Raw genomic sequence first — 16,861 nt, 5'->3', positions numbered from 1 at the left:
TGGCAGGCATTAAATCTCTCTGATTCATCAAAGCATTATATCTATTTCATAAAAATCTCATAAAATTCGCTGATATTTTTTGAAGTTTTTCACTGTTCTTTTAAAAGAAGATATAAACAATTGGATAGTTAGATAAAAATGCCCCTTTATTACACTGTAAAAGAAACTTATCATAATTCTTTTATTACAACTGCTATATTTGCATCAAAGAATTATATCATCAAATATGATAAAATAAAATCAAAATGATAAAAACAGAGAAGGAAGATAAGAGCTCTGATTCCAAATTAGATTTTTACTTAATAACTGGAGTTGACATTCAATCAAGAGAAAACAGGTATCAGCCTAGCCTGACATTATTGGATATAATCTCTACCTCAGATCAATACGAAATTTTCACAGAATTTGCACTATTTCACAATGTCCTGGCTTCTACCTCATTGGTGCAGCCCCTATAAATTAAAAAAAAAAAAAAAGCACTCATCTCCACCATGTCATAACAAGCAATACTTCAAGAGAGGGCAGTATTTCAGAAATAGGTCATCTGAGATTAGAGAGAAAGAGTTGAGTTTCCCTGCACTTCTTTACTAAACATAAAAGAACCATCTGGTTATAGAAATAACTAATGCATGTGACAAAAATAAAAAATTGATCCAAGTGCCCAGGTCTGAAAAATCCAGTGTTAAGCCTGAAAGAAATTTAACAGCAGCTCTAAAAATTCACACACTTGCTGCACATTTTTTTCATGATGCTTCCTGTGCATATCACAGAGCACACTGGCCCAGATTAACATCAAACATGCTCCTGTAACTCTTTTATCCCTGGTAAAGATTTCTTCTTGTTTACTGGATGGACTCCTCTTAAGACATTATAGAGGATGTGACTCTGACCCCTCTTTCTCTCCCCCGCCCCTGCTCCCTGCCCTTCTTTCTCCTCGCCACCACTCTCTCTCATTTTAAAGAGTCCTTCTGCAGGGTGGTTGCAACACTGAACTTTGAAGAGCCATCAGAATATAGCCAGCTCTCCTTGTCTCCACCTTCAAGCCCTGCTTCTACACGTAGCCACATCTCACATCAGTGCACCTCCCACCCCCAAATCAATAGTAACCTAAATGTTTACTGCAGCGGCTCAAGAAAACATGAGGGGGAAGAAAGGAGAGTGTAGACATCATCCATGGCAGAATTTTAAGAAACCCTCTTGCCTAGGTTTAAATCTCAGCTTTGCCAGTTTTTAGTTACGTGACTTTGGCCAAGTTCCCTAAATGTCCCGTGTCTCAGTTTCATCATCTGTTAAGTGGGGATAAAATAATGACTACTTCCTATGGTTGTTATGAAGATTAAATGAATTAATATATGTCAAGTCCTTAGAATAGTTTCCACCGGATAGGCAGTTATTTCCAAAGTCCTACTCTGTCGTCCCTCAAGCCATTCTGTTATAGAACCTGGGCTGGCTCTCTTCTCTCCCCAGACCCCTTTACTTTTTGTCTTCATTCATCTTCTCTAGCCAGTAGCTCTCTGACCTTTCCAAAATAAATTATTTCAGCTTCTTCTAGCTTCTTCAGTCCCCACTCACACACACACAAACACACACACACACACACACACACACACACACACACACACTTTGCCAGTTAGTGCCATTGTCTTAGAAGGGAGTACGGAGAGGGGAAAATTGCAAAAATTTATCCTCTGTGATTTAAAAAAAAAACTCTGTCACAGAAGTTTTAGGAATATCTATGATCCTGACTTCTAAAAAAGCATTGCACTATTACACTTATGATTATAACACTAATGAAAAGAACTCCTGAAAAATTTTAATTAGTTGAGATACTTCACTAGAGGCAGATGAAGTGATTATACATTTTACTGAATCTTAAAAATCTTCCTGAATTTTCTGGACTATGTTGTAGTTCAGACTTTAGTGTTCAATAGTCAACTGCTCCCTTCAGGCAGCTCTCCAGAGTTGGTACCTTAAGTAACTGGGATCACTAAAAGGTACCAAGGACTGTTTTATAAACAGTCAGTAATGACATTTCTTCTTAGGTTTCTTGGTAATTAGTTGGAATCAGTGTTGGCTTACTCAATACAATTGGACTAATACAAAGAGAAGAAACCAAATTTACTTTGCCTCATTTATGAGGAAAAACAATGAAAAGTATTTTTCTTTTACGCTTAAAGTTTGTTACAGGGTAACAGACCAGTTAAGTCGGGGACCGAGCTGCTTGTCATTTGATCCCAGCTGTTTGGTTATTACGTGGCTGATGACCTCTGCATACAACTTTATCATTCCTTGTTTCTCATAAGAGTTCAGTTAGTTCTATGTCTCCTTTAAAAAATAACAGCTGACATTTATTGATCACTCCCAGTCTGCCAGAAAGTATGGGAAGCCCTTTGCATGCACGGACACATTTAACCTTTACAACAACCCTGTGAGGCAGGTCCTTTTATAACCCTCATTTTGCAGATGAGGAAACTGAGGATCAAAGGGATTAACCAGCTCCATCCTGGTTACTCATCATGTAAGTGGTGAGGGATTCAAGCCCAGAGCAAGCAATCTTAACAATTACTCCCCAAAGCCTTACTGTGACTCTCCATTTTGATTTCAAAAGCTTCGTGGGAGAAAGAGTACTTTCTATTACGTGTACACAACAGCAAACATTGCCCTGAGTTTGTTTATACAGCTATAATTTAAGGATAATTCTGGAAGTCGTATATGGCATCTTCTTAGGGGCCTTGGTTCTCGGTCAGCCAAAGTACTTTTTATACTTCAACAGCCATGCTGAGAGTATGCCTGTTTTTCTGACTGTTTCTCTTCATTCCTTTTTTTCTGAAGAAATAATTCTCACAGGAAATAATTTCAAACCAGGCAGGGTGAGCGTGGGAGGAGAGGGAACAAGGGGGAGAGGACAGAGAATAGGGAGGGTCAGCAAGATGTTTAAAAAGCTGTTTGGAAACCTTCCCATCAGTAAAGCTACTAAGACTCCAGTGAAGTTACGGAAGGTTGTTTATCTCATGAAATGCTTCATGTGAAAAAACTTGTGTGGAAACCAGTGAAGAGCTCAGCCTTCATATCAAGTTATCATAGGGGGAAACAGACAGTGGGAGAGGATGAAGGCGCATGGAGGAAGATCGCCCTGAGGACGCTGAGGAACCCAGCAGAAATCTTAAGGAGAGCTCTGGACAATCACAATCTGGGGACCTGCAGCTGAACCCACTTTAATCAGGTCTGTTAGTGAGCAGACGACCCCTGACTGAGAGTGGGGTTATTCATTCATGCCATCAAATTTAATGGTTAAGATTTTTTAAAAATTGACCATACCATGCGTTGCCTCGGATGTGAAGCAATTGCAACTCTCATACATTGCTGGTAAAAAAGCAGTATGGTACAGCCACTTTGGAAAGGAGCTTGGAAGTTTCTTATAAAATTAAACATACACCCACCATTTGACCTGGAAATTCCCCTCCTATATATTTACCAAAGAGAAATGAAAACATGTCCACAAAAAGACCTGTATGCAAACAGTGGCTTTTCTTCTAACAGACAAAAACTGGAAACAACTCAAACGTATATCGACAGATGAATGGATCATCAAATTGTGGCAGATCCATACCAAGGAATCATCACTCAGCAATAAAAAGGAACACACTGCTGACACGCAATAACATGGATGAATCTCACAAGCATCATGCTAAGTGAAAGAAGCCAGACACACAAGACTACATACTGTATGACTCCACTTATATGATTTATATGACACTCTAGAAAAGGCAAAACGACAGTGACAGAAAACAGATCAGGGATTCTCAGGGGCTGGGGGTTGAGGGAGGAGGAGGTCAACTACATGGGAAATATCTGAGGGGACAGAAACGTTCTGTATCTTGATTATAGTGGTGGTTATATAACTGTACATGCATTTGTCAAAAACTCATCAAATTATACACTTAAAATGGGTGAATTTTATGGTACGTAATTTATACCTCAATACAGTGGGGATTTTTGTTATTGTTGTTCTAGTTTAAATCATCCTCACTGGTAGTCATAAAGACAGAAACGCGTGTATCCAGAGGTTGCTCTCTTACAGAAGGGCAGTCTCACCTACTTCACCCTGTTGACTTTGCTGCACATTCTCATGGGTTCCCCCAATCCACATTGTTCATGCTATTTAAAAAGAGATATTTAACCAGAGCATGATTCAAGCTGAATCTCTCACCCAGTACAAAGTTGTTTTTCAGGCCATGGTTTTAAAACATACTTACAAATTAAAAGCTGAACATCATCTTTTTAAGTGCACACAATCATAATCCTTGGTTTATAACTAGGGCAGCCAGATAAAATATAGGATGTCCAGGCAAATTTAATTTTAGATGAACAACAAATAATTTTTTAGTATAACTATGTCCCCAATATTGCATAAGACATGCTTTTTATTTGCTTTATCTAGCAGTCTGCTTAAGAACACCACTGGTCCATGCATGGCCTTTTCAGTTTTATTTATTCATTCACAATTAATTAGCTAATTAATTATTGAATCTCATATGCATGTTGTAGCTGCAGGAATTTTTAGTAATTGTGGCTGTAACTACCCTCTTAAAAAACCATGTAGCAACTCTAAGGCACGGAGAACTTATCTTAGACTACTGATAAGTGACTGATTTAGGATCCTGTTCATCAAAATATCTATAGACCCAGTGCATCAGCATCAACTTGTTGCTTGTTAGAAAAGAATCTCACTCAGGTCTCACCTAGACCTACTGAATTCAGAATCTGCATTTTAAGATTCATATGCACATTATTGTTTTAGAAGCACTGATTTAGAAAACCGTGTTTTAGGAAAATTCCCAAGGGCATATGCAGGGTGGATTAAAGGGAAATTGACTTAAAGTACAGAAACCCCTCACAAGAATATTTTAAAAGTTCAGGCATTACTTCAAGATCTGAATTATGGTACAGGCAGCAGGAATGAAAAGAAAGAGATCAAAATGAGAAACAGTAACAGAAAAAAAAAAAAATCGATGGGACTTGGTAAAGGACTGGATGGAGGACGGAGAGGAAAGATGTCAGAATCTGAATATAAATCAAGTAGAACCAGCAAAGTGTTTCCTGTATCCCTGGCAGTGGTTCTCAACCTTAGCAGCACATGATAACCACCTGGGAGCTTTAAGAAATACTGATGCCTAGGTCCCAACACCAGAGATTCTGATTTAAGGTGAAACCTGGGCATTAGAATTTCGAAATGCTCCCCGGGTGATTTTAATGTGCAGCCAAGGTTAAGAACCACAACTATGGGCTCTTTCAATCTATTTGTTTTCACTGAGGAAAATGATTTTCAACCCTGGTTACACTTTAGAATTATTGGGGGATCTTTAAAAATGTATCCGTATCTAGACCCTGCCCTTAGAGATTCTAATTTAATTGGTAACATTTTAGAGTCTCACAGTTGATTGTAATGTGTAGACAGGGCTGAGGACACTCAATTGAAGCATTCAGTTTAAATGATGATTAACTATTTTTTTTCTCAAATAAATGTAAAATGAAGAGAGAATTCAGTGCTTACAGAATCCAAACCTTCTAGATAGGTGAAATATAAACCAACCTATTTTCATTTGCTTGTTACAATTTCACAATAAATTTTGCTTGGTGTTATATACAATTTCTATTTTTTCAAAACCTCATTTTGAATCCAAACAAAAAAAATCAGCTGATTACCACTGCAATTGGATAACCATTTATGAAATAAGCGTTATTCACATGTGTAAAATATAACATGAAATAAATTGATTACAACCACAATTATACATCTTAGGATTCAGTCAGGTCCTCAGGAAAGAGGGGTAAAGAAATGACATGTCTAGGGACTTCCCTGGTGGTGCAGTGGTTAAGAATCTGCCTGCCAACGCAGGGGACATGGGTTTGAACCCTGGTCCGGGAAGATCCCACACGCTGTGGAGCAACTAAGCCCATGTGCCACAACTACTGAGCCTGCGCTCTAGAGCCCATGAGCCACAACTACTGAGCCCACGCTCTAGAGCCCATGAGCCACAACTACTGAGCCCGTGTGCCACAATACTGAAGCCCACGAGCCTAGAGCCCGTGCTCCACAAGAGAAGCTACCTCGTTGAGAAGCCCATGCACCGCAACAAAGAGTAGCCCCCATTCAACGCAACTAGAGAAACCCCATGTACAGCAATTAAGACCCAACACAGCCATAAATAAATACATAAATTTACTAAATAAAAAGAAATGACATGTCTAAACTTTATTTCTAAGTCAAAGTAAAGTACCAGGAGTCAACCCTATTACTAAAGTCTAAATAAAAAACATCAAGCAGAACATTTAAGCACTTTATAGTTAACTTGTCACTACAGCATTATTTCGTAAGTGTGCAAAGTGAAAAATTGTTTTCAAAAAGAAAAATGTTTCTAAATGACCTTTTAGAATAAAATGGAAAATTGGCTTACCTCTTCCCTATGATTCTTAATTGGCATACAAAGAATACTTTGTGTCTTGTAGCCTGTAATTTGGTCAACTTCTGCATTGAACCGAGGATCCTAGTAAGGAAGAAGAAATTCAATTTAGTGACTGACCTGTTCAAAGATTGATTTGATTTTTCTGATTTATAGGATTAGAGAAATCTAATTGTCGACTCACCTTGTTGCTCTGAATGACAATTTTATTATTGTAAAAGGCATCAAAGCATACAAGTACATATCATCTTTGACAAAGATAAATTTAAGGGTTTTTTAGCAGCTAGTATTTATGAAAAAAATACAGATGTAAACGAATGTTAAGAAATAAAGGAAATTCAAAATATTAACCCATTTAGATAGCCTCACTTAAACTCAGGAAAAAGTGGCAACTCTCCTCCTCTGTAATACAATTTGCCTATTCCCATCGCACTGATTCTTCTGAAAAAGGAAAGCATCTTTGGTCTGAAACTTTTCCTATAAAACCCACCACCTCCAAAATGACCTTTACAATACTGACTTGACTTCCCTTGTAATGACTGTATATATATTTCCTCAGTATTCTGTATTTCTATCTCAGGTGTTTCATAAGAATTAAAATCTTATCTTTTCTTTCTTTTTGTATATAATAAAACTGCATGGCCTTCATCAGACTACAAACAATTCCTCAATCTTTTGAATCTCTTTCCCCTTTTACAAAGTACATCTTCCCACATCCAATAATCACAAAGGACTGCTGAAAGGTGTAAAAGTTCTAAATGTGGGTTAAAGAAAGAAAGATACAGGCTATCTTCCATTAAACCAGATTGAGAAGATCAAAGGTAGGCTGTAAATTCTATGAGGGGCTTTTTTTGGTTCACCACACTGTATTCCCAAGGTTAGCACAGGAACTCAAAAACATCTGTTAAACAAATGAAGGAATTCATTAACAAATGATATCACAGTTATCCAACATGATCACTTTTAGCTTACTACAGTTTAAAGCAAACCTTATAGGTAGTAGGAAAAATATACTCAAGGAAATGGACACAGACCAGTACATGGGATACAATTAGAACGGAAGCAAACATACCAGAACATAAACATCTGAATGAATATTGTTCCCCTCCAAGCAATAGCCTTGGGAACTTACATGCTCAACCTAATAATAGCATTATTGTTCTAAAAACTCTGCTTTTGGAATTCCCTTCAGAAAATATGGAATAGTCACACTGGAAAAAATCCTCATCTTTGAAGGTCATTTCTTTTTTTTTTTTTTTAATTAGTCTAAAGTCACGCAAAGCCAAAGCTGTGAATGAAGTAAACGATTCCATCAACTCGGGTCAGAAATGAGGCCGATTTTCCCCATGGGAGGACCAAACATGGCATTAAAGGCAATTTCAAAAGAAGAGTTATAAAATGGTAGAAAATCAATGCAAATATTTTATATTATACATATACACGACTGCATTTTTAGTTTTTCTGCAAACATGCTCAAAGTTATACTGAAAGACAGAGAAAACCTTGGCTCAATGTTTCCAAAAAACAGTCCTTAAATAGCATACTATATTGCAAGGTATCTAAAGAAAGCAGACAGGATACTGACACGGACAAATTAAAAGAAGATAAAAATTATGAATTTATATAGTGAATTATTCTACAAGCTAATAATCAAAATATGAATAGAAATGCATCCTCAGCAATTATTTTGTTAATGAATATCTGAATTACAAGACCAATTTATAAAAAAGAGGATTAAACCCAACTATCTAATCAAAGCAAGAGTCTGAAATTAGTAGCACTTTCATAGAATTTTTTTGTGCATACTGGAAGTTTAAAATAAACAGCAGAATGGATTTCATTCTTCATTGAAGGAGGTAGGAGTAATGTATACTTCAAAATCACTTTAAGTGAATTTTGGCATCTCAAAGAATTTTTCCTTTAATAATGTACCCAGTGCAGGGGCTATAAACACATAGAGAACTTCTAACCCCTCCAGGTGCAAGTAAACATTGAAAGAAAAACGGAGCACTGTTATTTCATTATTATTGTGATTATTTCTTTCACTGTTTATGAGAACATGACAGTGTAAACAAACCACAAAGCTTAGAGATCCATCTCCCATACTAAAACAACTAGTACCAGACTTGCCCTCCTGCAGAAAAATACAAGATTAGACCAAATACATGCGATAACTAAACTACACACAGTGAAGAAGGGAATACACATGATGGCCTTGCAATAATCCGGTTCCTCCTGGGGGCAGGCAGGTGGTATCCTGGGGGCAGGCAGAGTAACAGCTCCAAATAGAACTGAATTCAGGGCTTCTAAAGTGGCTGGTATGTGCAAGGCAAAGTACCTGATAAGAGAGGCTGTGCTTTGGGTGGGGTTAGGGGTGTCAAGGAGGATTGACAGAAGAGTGAGTGGCTAGTCACTTCATAGACATGTATTTGGCAAGACTCTAAGAGACCTAGCAAAGATTACCTGTTGAAGTCTGAAAGTGAATGGTGATAACCAATTCTAAAAATGTTTGAAGACACTGGGGTTCTACCCACCAGAGGAGATACCTCACTAGGTACCTCAGGCATTCAGCTGAGACACAGAAAGGCCACTCCTTGGAGGGTAAGGACCTGAGCAGCATTCCCTAAGACTAAATTTAAAACTAAAGTAGATCCATCCTAACAAATAATAACACCAAACCTGACAGGACCGAAAGGGTCTTCCAGTAACTCCACTGTCTACAAGAACAAAGGTCAGCTCTGTTTTAAAGGAAGTTGATATAATCCAAATGCCCTGCAACAAAACATTTGCAATGTCCAGCATACAATAAAAAAAAATCACAACACATGTGAAGAAACAGGAAATTGAAACCCACCGTGAAGAAAAAAAGCAGTCAATAGAAAACGACCCCAAGATTATTCAGATGTTGGAATTAACAAACAGGGACCTCGAAGGAGCTATTATAAATGTATTTAAGGACTGAAGAGAAAATATGGTAATAATGAACAGATGGAAATCTCTGCAGAAAGAAAAAGTATTTTTAAAAAGCCAAATGTAAATTCTAGAACTGAAAAGTACAAAGTCTAAAACCAAGAGTTCACTGATGGATTTAACAGCAGATTGGAAACAATGGAAGGGTCAGTGAACCTGAAGACAGATGGACAGAAAGTATCCAATCCAAAGGACTGAGAGGACAAAAAAAAAAAAAACCTGTAAAAAGTTAACAGAGCCTCAGTGTTCTGTGGGACAACATCAAATAGTCTAACATATATACAACTGGAGTCCAAAGAGAAGAGAATGGAGCAGAAAAAATATTCAGACACATGACCAAAAATTTCCCAAAGTTAGTGAAAACCTTAAATATATACACAGTGTGAAAATGATATATACTATGAAACATATAAGGTGAAAAGTGAAGCCGAGCAGACTTCTCATAAGAAAAGTGAAAACCAGAAAAATGTGGGAGAACTTTTTAAGTGTTAAAAGAAAACTACTATTAACTGAGAATCGTCTAGACAGTGAAAATATCTTTCAAGATTACAGGCAAAATAAAGCCATTTTCAGATAAACAAAATCAGAGAATTCGTCACCACCAGACCAGTACTAAAGAAATGTTAATGAGAGTTCTTCAGCTTGAAGAGAAAGATAAGAGATTCTACAGAAGGGAGTAAAGAGCTTGGAACATGGCTTGAGCACATGCACAAATATATGAAGAATAAGGAAACGAATCCACAAAGACATTGCTATGATTTATGTCAACGAGTGTACTGCCTATGTTTGCCTCTAGGAGTTTTATAGTATCTGGTCTTACATTTAGGTCTTTAATCCATTTTGAGTTTATTTTTGTGTATGGTCTTAGAAAATGTTCTAATTTCATTCTTTTACATGTAGCTGTTCAGTTTTCCCAGCACCACTTATTGAAGAGACTGTCCTTTATCCATTGTATATTCTTGCCTCTTTTGTCAGAGATTTGTTGTGTGTGTGTGTGTGTGTGTGTGTGTGTGTGTGTGTGTATTATGGAATATTACTCAGCCATAAAAAAGAATGAAATAATGTCATTTGCAGCAACATGGATGGACCTACAGATTACCATACTACGTGAAGTAAGCCAGACATAGAAAGACAAATATTATATATCACTTATGTGTGGAATCTAAAAAAGAAAAGAAAAAGACATAAATGAACTTATTTACAAGACAGAAACAGTCCCTCAGACATAGAAAACAAACTTATGGAAAGGGGAGGGTAATAAATTAGGAGTTTGGGATTAACATATACACATTACTATATATAAAACAGATAATCAACAAGGACCTGCTGTGTAGCACAGGGAACTATATTCAATATTTTCTAATAACCTATAAGAGAAAAGAATCTGAGAAAGAACATATATATATATTACACATATAATATATATAATATTATATTATATATATTAAGAAAAGAGGAAGAAAAAATATACCTTGAGGTGTTAGATTGAAGTTGGAGGTAAGAATTCATTGTTTATCATATAGTGAGTAGTTACATATAGGAATAAATAAAATATAAGTGTCTGTGTATCTGTGTATATATTTTTTTCTAGCTCTGTCTGCTGATAAACTAGTAGCAGTGAGCACACCTACTGCCTAGATCCTGGTTTCTAAATACCATCCCCTCCACTGAAAGGAACCAGGGCTCCTTGGGGAAAAGAATGATCATAGGGCTAGGGCAGGGAACGTAAAAGATGAGTCTGGAACATCTTGTTAAGCAGTTAAAACTTTCAGCTCCCCTAGAAAGCAAGAAAATGCCAAGAGTGATGGGGACGTATCAAAAAGACATAGGAGCCGGTAAATCTGATATAATCTGAGAATTTGAATAAAGATAGTAACAGAGCATAACTCATTAAACAAAATAAAAATGTCCATAATGATAGAAATAAATAAATAATGAATGAATAAAGAAGGCAAAGCCCTTCTTTACATTGGAATGCCGACTAATATATATATAAGGTATTATGAAGTTGGAAAGTCAGTGGATGACAAAACTGGTAAAGGTACTGATGAGGAATAGAATATCTACACAATATCAAAATATCTCCTCTTAAGATAATTACAATGGGAAAATTATAACTTTATAGTGGAAAAACCTAGTGGATACCGCTTTAACCAAGTTATCAAATTTAACATCATTAATACTGGGGTAGAGTAACATCATATGCTACCTGGTAACGTATGCTAAGAAGGTCTGTGGTATAATAAAAAATATATTGGTCTAGCATAGAGCTCCTCAAACCCTTGGAATTTCCTGAGTGATAGGAGATTATTTTTATATTCATAACAAACCCCTTACAACCATACCTGAGTTCATGCTAACGAGAAGACCCACAGGGGTGTGGGGGGGCAGGGGGGGATGGCCTCAAATAGCTTCAGGATGGGGGCTGGCTGCCAAGTGATTAGAGGATTAGAACTTTCAGCCCCACCACTGACTTCTGGATAGGAGAGAGGGGGCTGAAGCTTGAGTCCGATCACCAGTGGCCATGATTTAATCAACCACACCATCAGATCTGAGGAAACTTTTGGGCTGGTGGAGATAACTGTGTGCTGGGACGGTGGTGCACCTCTCCCTTCCCCGGCCCCCGCCGAGAGGGCATGGAAGTTTTGTGCCCCCCGCCTGCCTCGCTCCTTGCCCTATGCACCTCTTCTATTTGGCTATTTCTGAATTGCATCCTCTATAATAAAACTGTCATTTTAAGTAGTGCTTTAGTGTTTTCCTGAGTTCTGAGTCATTTTAGGACATTATTAAACCGGAGCAGGGAACCCCGGAATTTGTAGTCAGCCAGACATAAGTGTGGCTAGCCTGGGTATCCTATTTAGGGCTGGTATCTGAAGTGGGGACGGCACTGTGGGACTGAGTCCTTAACCTGTGGCGTCTGCACGAACTGCAGGAGCTAGTGTCAGAATTGAGCTGGATTGTAGGACACCCCAGCTGGTGTAGGAGAAGCAAAGAATTGATTGCTGTTTGTAAAACCAAACTAGGTCTCAAGATCAACATCTGTCGTATTCCTGCCAAAACTGCCTGACTTGAATCAATTCAAGAAAAACATTCTACAAGATAACTGGCCTGTATTCTTCCAAACTACATGTAAAGAAAGATAAAGAAACACTGAGAAACTATTCCAGATTTAATGGAGACCAAAGAGATAGGACAAGTATGTGCAATATGTAATCCTGAATTACAGCCTTGATCAGAGTGAAAAGAATAACTATAAAGGACATTCATGGAACAACTGACCAAATTTGACTACGGAATGTTTGATAATAGTACAGTATCATAAAATTTCCAGATTTTGATAAATGTATCACAGTTGTATAAGAGAATATTCTTGTTATAAACTATACACTGAAATATTTAGTAAAAATGTCTCCAAATGGTTCAGAAAAAAATAATCTGCATATATTACTTATATGTATTATATATAGGAAAAGAAAATAATAAAGCAAATGGGGCAAAATATAAACGATTGGAGAATCTGGGTAAAGGGTATACACAAGTTTCTGATGCTGGTCTTGCAACTTTTCTTTAAGCTTGAAATGGTATAAAAATAAAAATAACAGGAAACAAAAAGGAAATAACACGGTAGACTTGCCAAATTATATGCACTGGTTTTCTTCCACAAAGTGGAATACCTAGAGATTATTAGAACATTGAACAAAGATATAGCAGTTCCCAAACTGTGTTCCCTGGGGCACAATTACACCATGACAAAATTATCAAATTTAATAATTTATCAAAACTAAATAATTTATCAAAATTAGAACAGTTGCTATTGTTATCTCTTTCCTCTGAGATTCATTTTGGAAATAATTTTATTCACCAGAAATTCACTTGAGCAGCAAGTGAGACCTGCAGGATGAGAGATGGTGAAGATTTATTTACCTGGAAAAGGACTGAAAAGGAAGGAATGAAGTGCGAGTGGGAGGAGTAGCGGCTCCACGGTGAAGGCCACATGAGTGACAATGTGACCCTTCCCTAAGATCCTCCAAGTTTTCTCCCTAGCAATCATAGTATCCATGGAGAGGTTGTCCCATGGAAACAGGAGAAGAGCCCAGGTTTTGCATTCCAGTTGACTTAGGAAAAAGAGGGCTGTGTAGACAATAGAAATCCTCTGACATAGGAAATCTTGCGGAGTCTTAAGGCTTCCATAAGACGTGGAACCAGGGGTTCAGGCAATCTGTGATGGTTAATTTTATGTGTCAACTTGACTAGGCTAAGGGATACCCAAATAGCTGATAAAACATTACTTCCAGGTGTGCCTGTGAGGATGTCTCCAGAAGAGATGAACATTTGAATCAGTAGAATGAGTAAAGAAGATCTTCATCAATGCCAGTGGGCATCAGCCAATCCCTTGAGTACCTGAATAGAACAAAAAAGGCAGAGGAAGGACAAATTTGCTCTCTAAGATATCCATCTTCTCTTGCCCTCCTGCTGTCCATCAGAGCTCCTGGTTCTAAAGCTTTTGGCCTCAGACACAGACCAGAGTTATACTCTTGGCCCCCCTCATTCTTAGGCCTTCAGACTCTGAATTACACCATCAACTTTCCTGATTCTCCAGCGTGCAGATGGCAGGCAGACTGTGGAACTTCTAGGCCTCCATATCCAAGTGGCTAATTCCTAGAGTACATCACTTCTTATTTATCTCTACTTATCCCACTGGCTCTGTTTCTCTGAAGAACACTGACTGATACACAATCCAATCTAGATACTGGATGATATCTAGTTTTTATATATGAGGACAATGCCAACACATTTATACAGTTGCTCTGATTATTATGTGTTAATATTTTATTATTATGAAATGCTCTGCCATATTGAAGAAAGTCGCTTGAATGATGGGCTGACGAAGGAGGAGATGATGTGTGACTGAACATCACTGGTATCTGTGATCTAATTGAGACTCACTGGTCTAAGGTGTTGATCTTGTCTTATATTTTAAAATATGAATGTGTTATTTTATTAGTAATAAAACAGTTGAATCTCCAAGTTTATATCATTCTGTTACAAAGTTTTAAAAAGTGAATCAAATGTTGACATGTCTTACAATTAATCTATCTAGGAGACTATTATTTCACTCTGAGCTTCAATCTGAGCACTACTCTATTTCATGGCCACTTCTTGGTTTTCTACTGCTACGTCATAACTTTTAAGTGTTCTATGGTCACATAAGCTAAAGAAATGTGTCATTTTTACAGACACCTATTTAAGGAAGTAGGACTCAGAAAACATAGAATATACTTTGATATTCTGATTATTTTCACAAAAGGCTATGAGACAGTATTTTGACTATTCAAGCTATGAGTGAGCTAAGTAATGAATTAGCCACTAGCCAACTGACTTCCACTGTTAATACTAATGTAAATTATGTCACAGATCAATCCCACAGCTTCTAATGAAATTCCTGGGACAGGAATAACTTCTGCAAGGCCTCTATAAACACAGATCAAGGGTGTCAAGGGTGAAGCAGCAACATGAGAAATCCACAGGCTAAGAGGCTTCACCCTGGGGTCACTGCAAGCCAAGGACACTGGGCCTATTTCAGATGGCAGTACAAGAATTAAATTATTACTAACTGCAAGACAAAAACTACACCATCAAAACTCTAAAGATGGTAAACAGATTCAATGAATTGTATATAAATGAAGAAATCCTCAGGGCTGGAGAAACTTAGGATCGTGCAGACAAATGGAGGCTTTCTCAGCAAAGCTACAGCATATTTATGGTCCTACTGTACCTGGGACTATAGTGCCATTGAAAAGCGGAAACCCAGCTGTCACCTAAGACAGGAAGGGAATTCTGCAAACTCGGCAGCGATTCTGCAGCTGTGTCCTTAATACCCCTCTTGGAGTTTGCCATGGTGTGATGTTACTCACAGAGCTCAAGGAGGTCATGGAGATAGCTCCGTGAAGAATCAAAATGGAAAAGACTGCTGGTATAGAGTGGATTCTGACACCTATCTCAGGATCTAATCTATCCGAACTATCACATCTCTCCCCAGATCCCTGCCCTCAGTATTCCCCACCAGTTACCATTATTTATTCAACCAACTTCAAAACCCGAGTCTTCTCCAACTCCTCTCTCCTCCTCACTTCCATCTCCTATTAGCTGCCAAGTCTAGCAGAGTCAGCTTCTTCTTCGTTAATCCATTCCCTCCTTTTGGTCCTGAAGGCCAGTGCCCTGGCTCAGGTCCTTACTTCCTCAGACTATTAAAATAACCTATCCTCCCAGTTTCCAGTATTTTTCCCCAATTCCTTTTATGACCACCATATTATTCATCTTTCTAAATCACAGTCTGGGGCTTCCCTAGTGGCGCAGTGGTTGAGAGTCCGCCTGCCGTTGCAGGGGACACGGGTTCGTGCCCCGGTCCGGGAGGATCCCACATGCTGCGGAGCGGCTGGGCCTGTGAGCCATGGCCGCTGAGCCTGTGCGTCCGGAGCCTGTGCTCCGCAACGGGAGAGGCCACAACAGTGAGAGGCCCGCGTACCGCAAAAAAATAAAAATAAAATAAATCACAGTCTGAATCATGCCGGTTCCCCTTTCAAACCATCTTCAGTTATTCCTCATAGCTCTGAATCAAACATATACTCCTCAGCTTGGCATTCAAGACCCCAGTAATCTCCAGCAGCTCCTCAACATCTATACTATCACCCACACATTTCCATACGAGCACCACATGGTCCAACTTCCTGTCTCTTCTGCAAACTTCTCTTTACATCTGGATCTCACCATGCACACAACTCAATCTATTCCAATCTCACCCATCTTCCAGGGTCCACATCAATCACTGCTTCCTCAAAGAAACCTCTCTCCGTCTCCCCAATTATACGTGATCTCCTGCTTCCCTGAACCTAACACATTTTCCCTGGATCTATTATGACCTGCTTTCCATTCTACTTATTTATCTCATCTACTATAATTTTCTCCCAATCACTATTTATTAAGACTTATCTATGTTCCAGGCACTATGTTCCAGGCATCAGGAATACAGGGGTGACTAAAACATCTATGACCCCTCAAATTACACAGAGGAGCCTCAAGCTAGTATTACTATGGAAACTTCATAGTGTACCACGTGATAAGTAGCTAGAACATAATTCATAAACATAGTAAGTATCATTCAATTAAGATGCTTTGTTTAAAACCTCTATTTCTAGTAATAAAAGATTAATTTTAACTGGGAAATTTCAAGAATCATATAGTGTAATCTTTAAGTCCATAACTGAAGTAAAAGTGGAATAAATATCAAATCTTTCCATCGAAATACTGTAGGGCAAAAATTTCCATTTTTTGAAGCTATCCGTAAATTTATTTGTTTAATAAAACAAATGAAAGAGTGGAAAGAAAGGAAATCAGACTTTGCTGTCAATGGGAGTTCAAATGAATGA

General features: G+C 38.0%; 1 protein-coding gene across 2 annotated transcripts in view; it reads right to left on the bottom strand.

Moving 5' to 3' along the window:
* The window catches only part of PDE5A (phosphodiesterase 5A), a gene marked incomplete at its 5' end in the record, with an annotated part of 136,197 nt that overhangs the window by 99,459 nt on the left and 19,877 nt on the right, over nucleotides 1-16,861 (bottom strand). For both annotated transcript variants that reach the window (XM_082838478.1, XM_082838479.1), the window contains one exon: nucleotides 6,459-6,548. In XM_082838478.1, coding sequence (XP_082694604.1) covers nucleotides 6,459-6,548 — 90 coding nt within the window. The remainder of the gene's footprint in view (nucleotides 1-6,458; nucleotides 6,549-16,861) is intronic.

This window comes from Leucopleurus acutus (assembly GCF_964270905.1).
Source record: "Leucopleurus acutus genome assembly, chromosome: 4".
In the NCBI taxonomy this organism is placed as follows: domain Eukaryota; kingdom Metazoa; phylum Chordata; class Mammalia; order Artiodactyla; family Delphinidae; genus Leucopleurus; species Leucopleurus acutus.
This window is presented reverse-complemented; position numbering and strand designations above follow the sequence as displayed.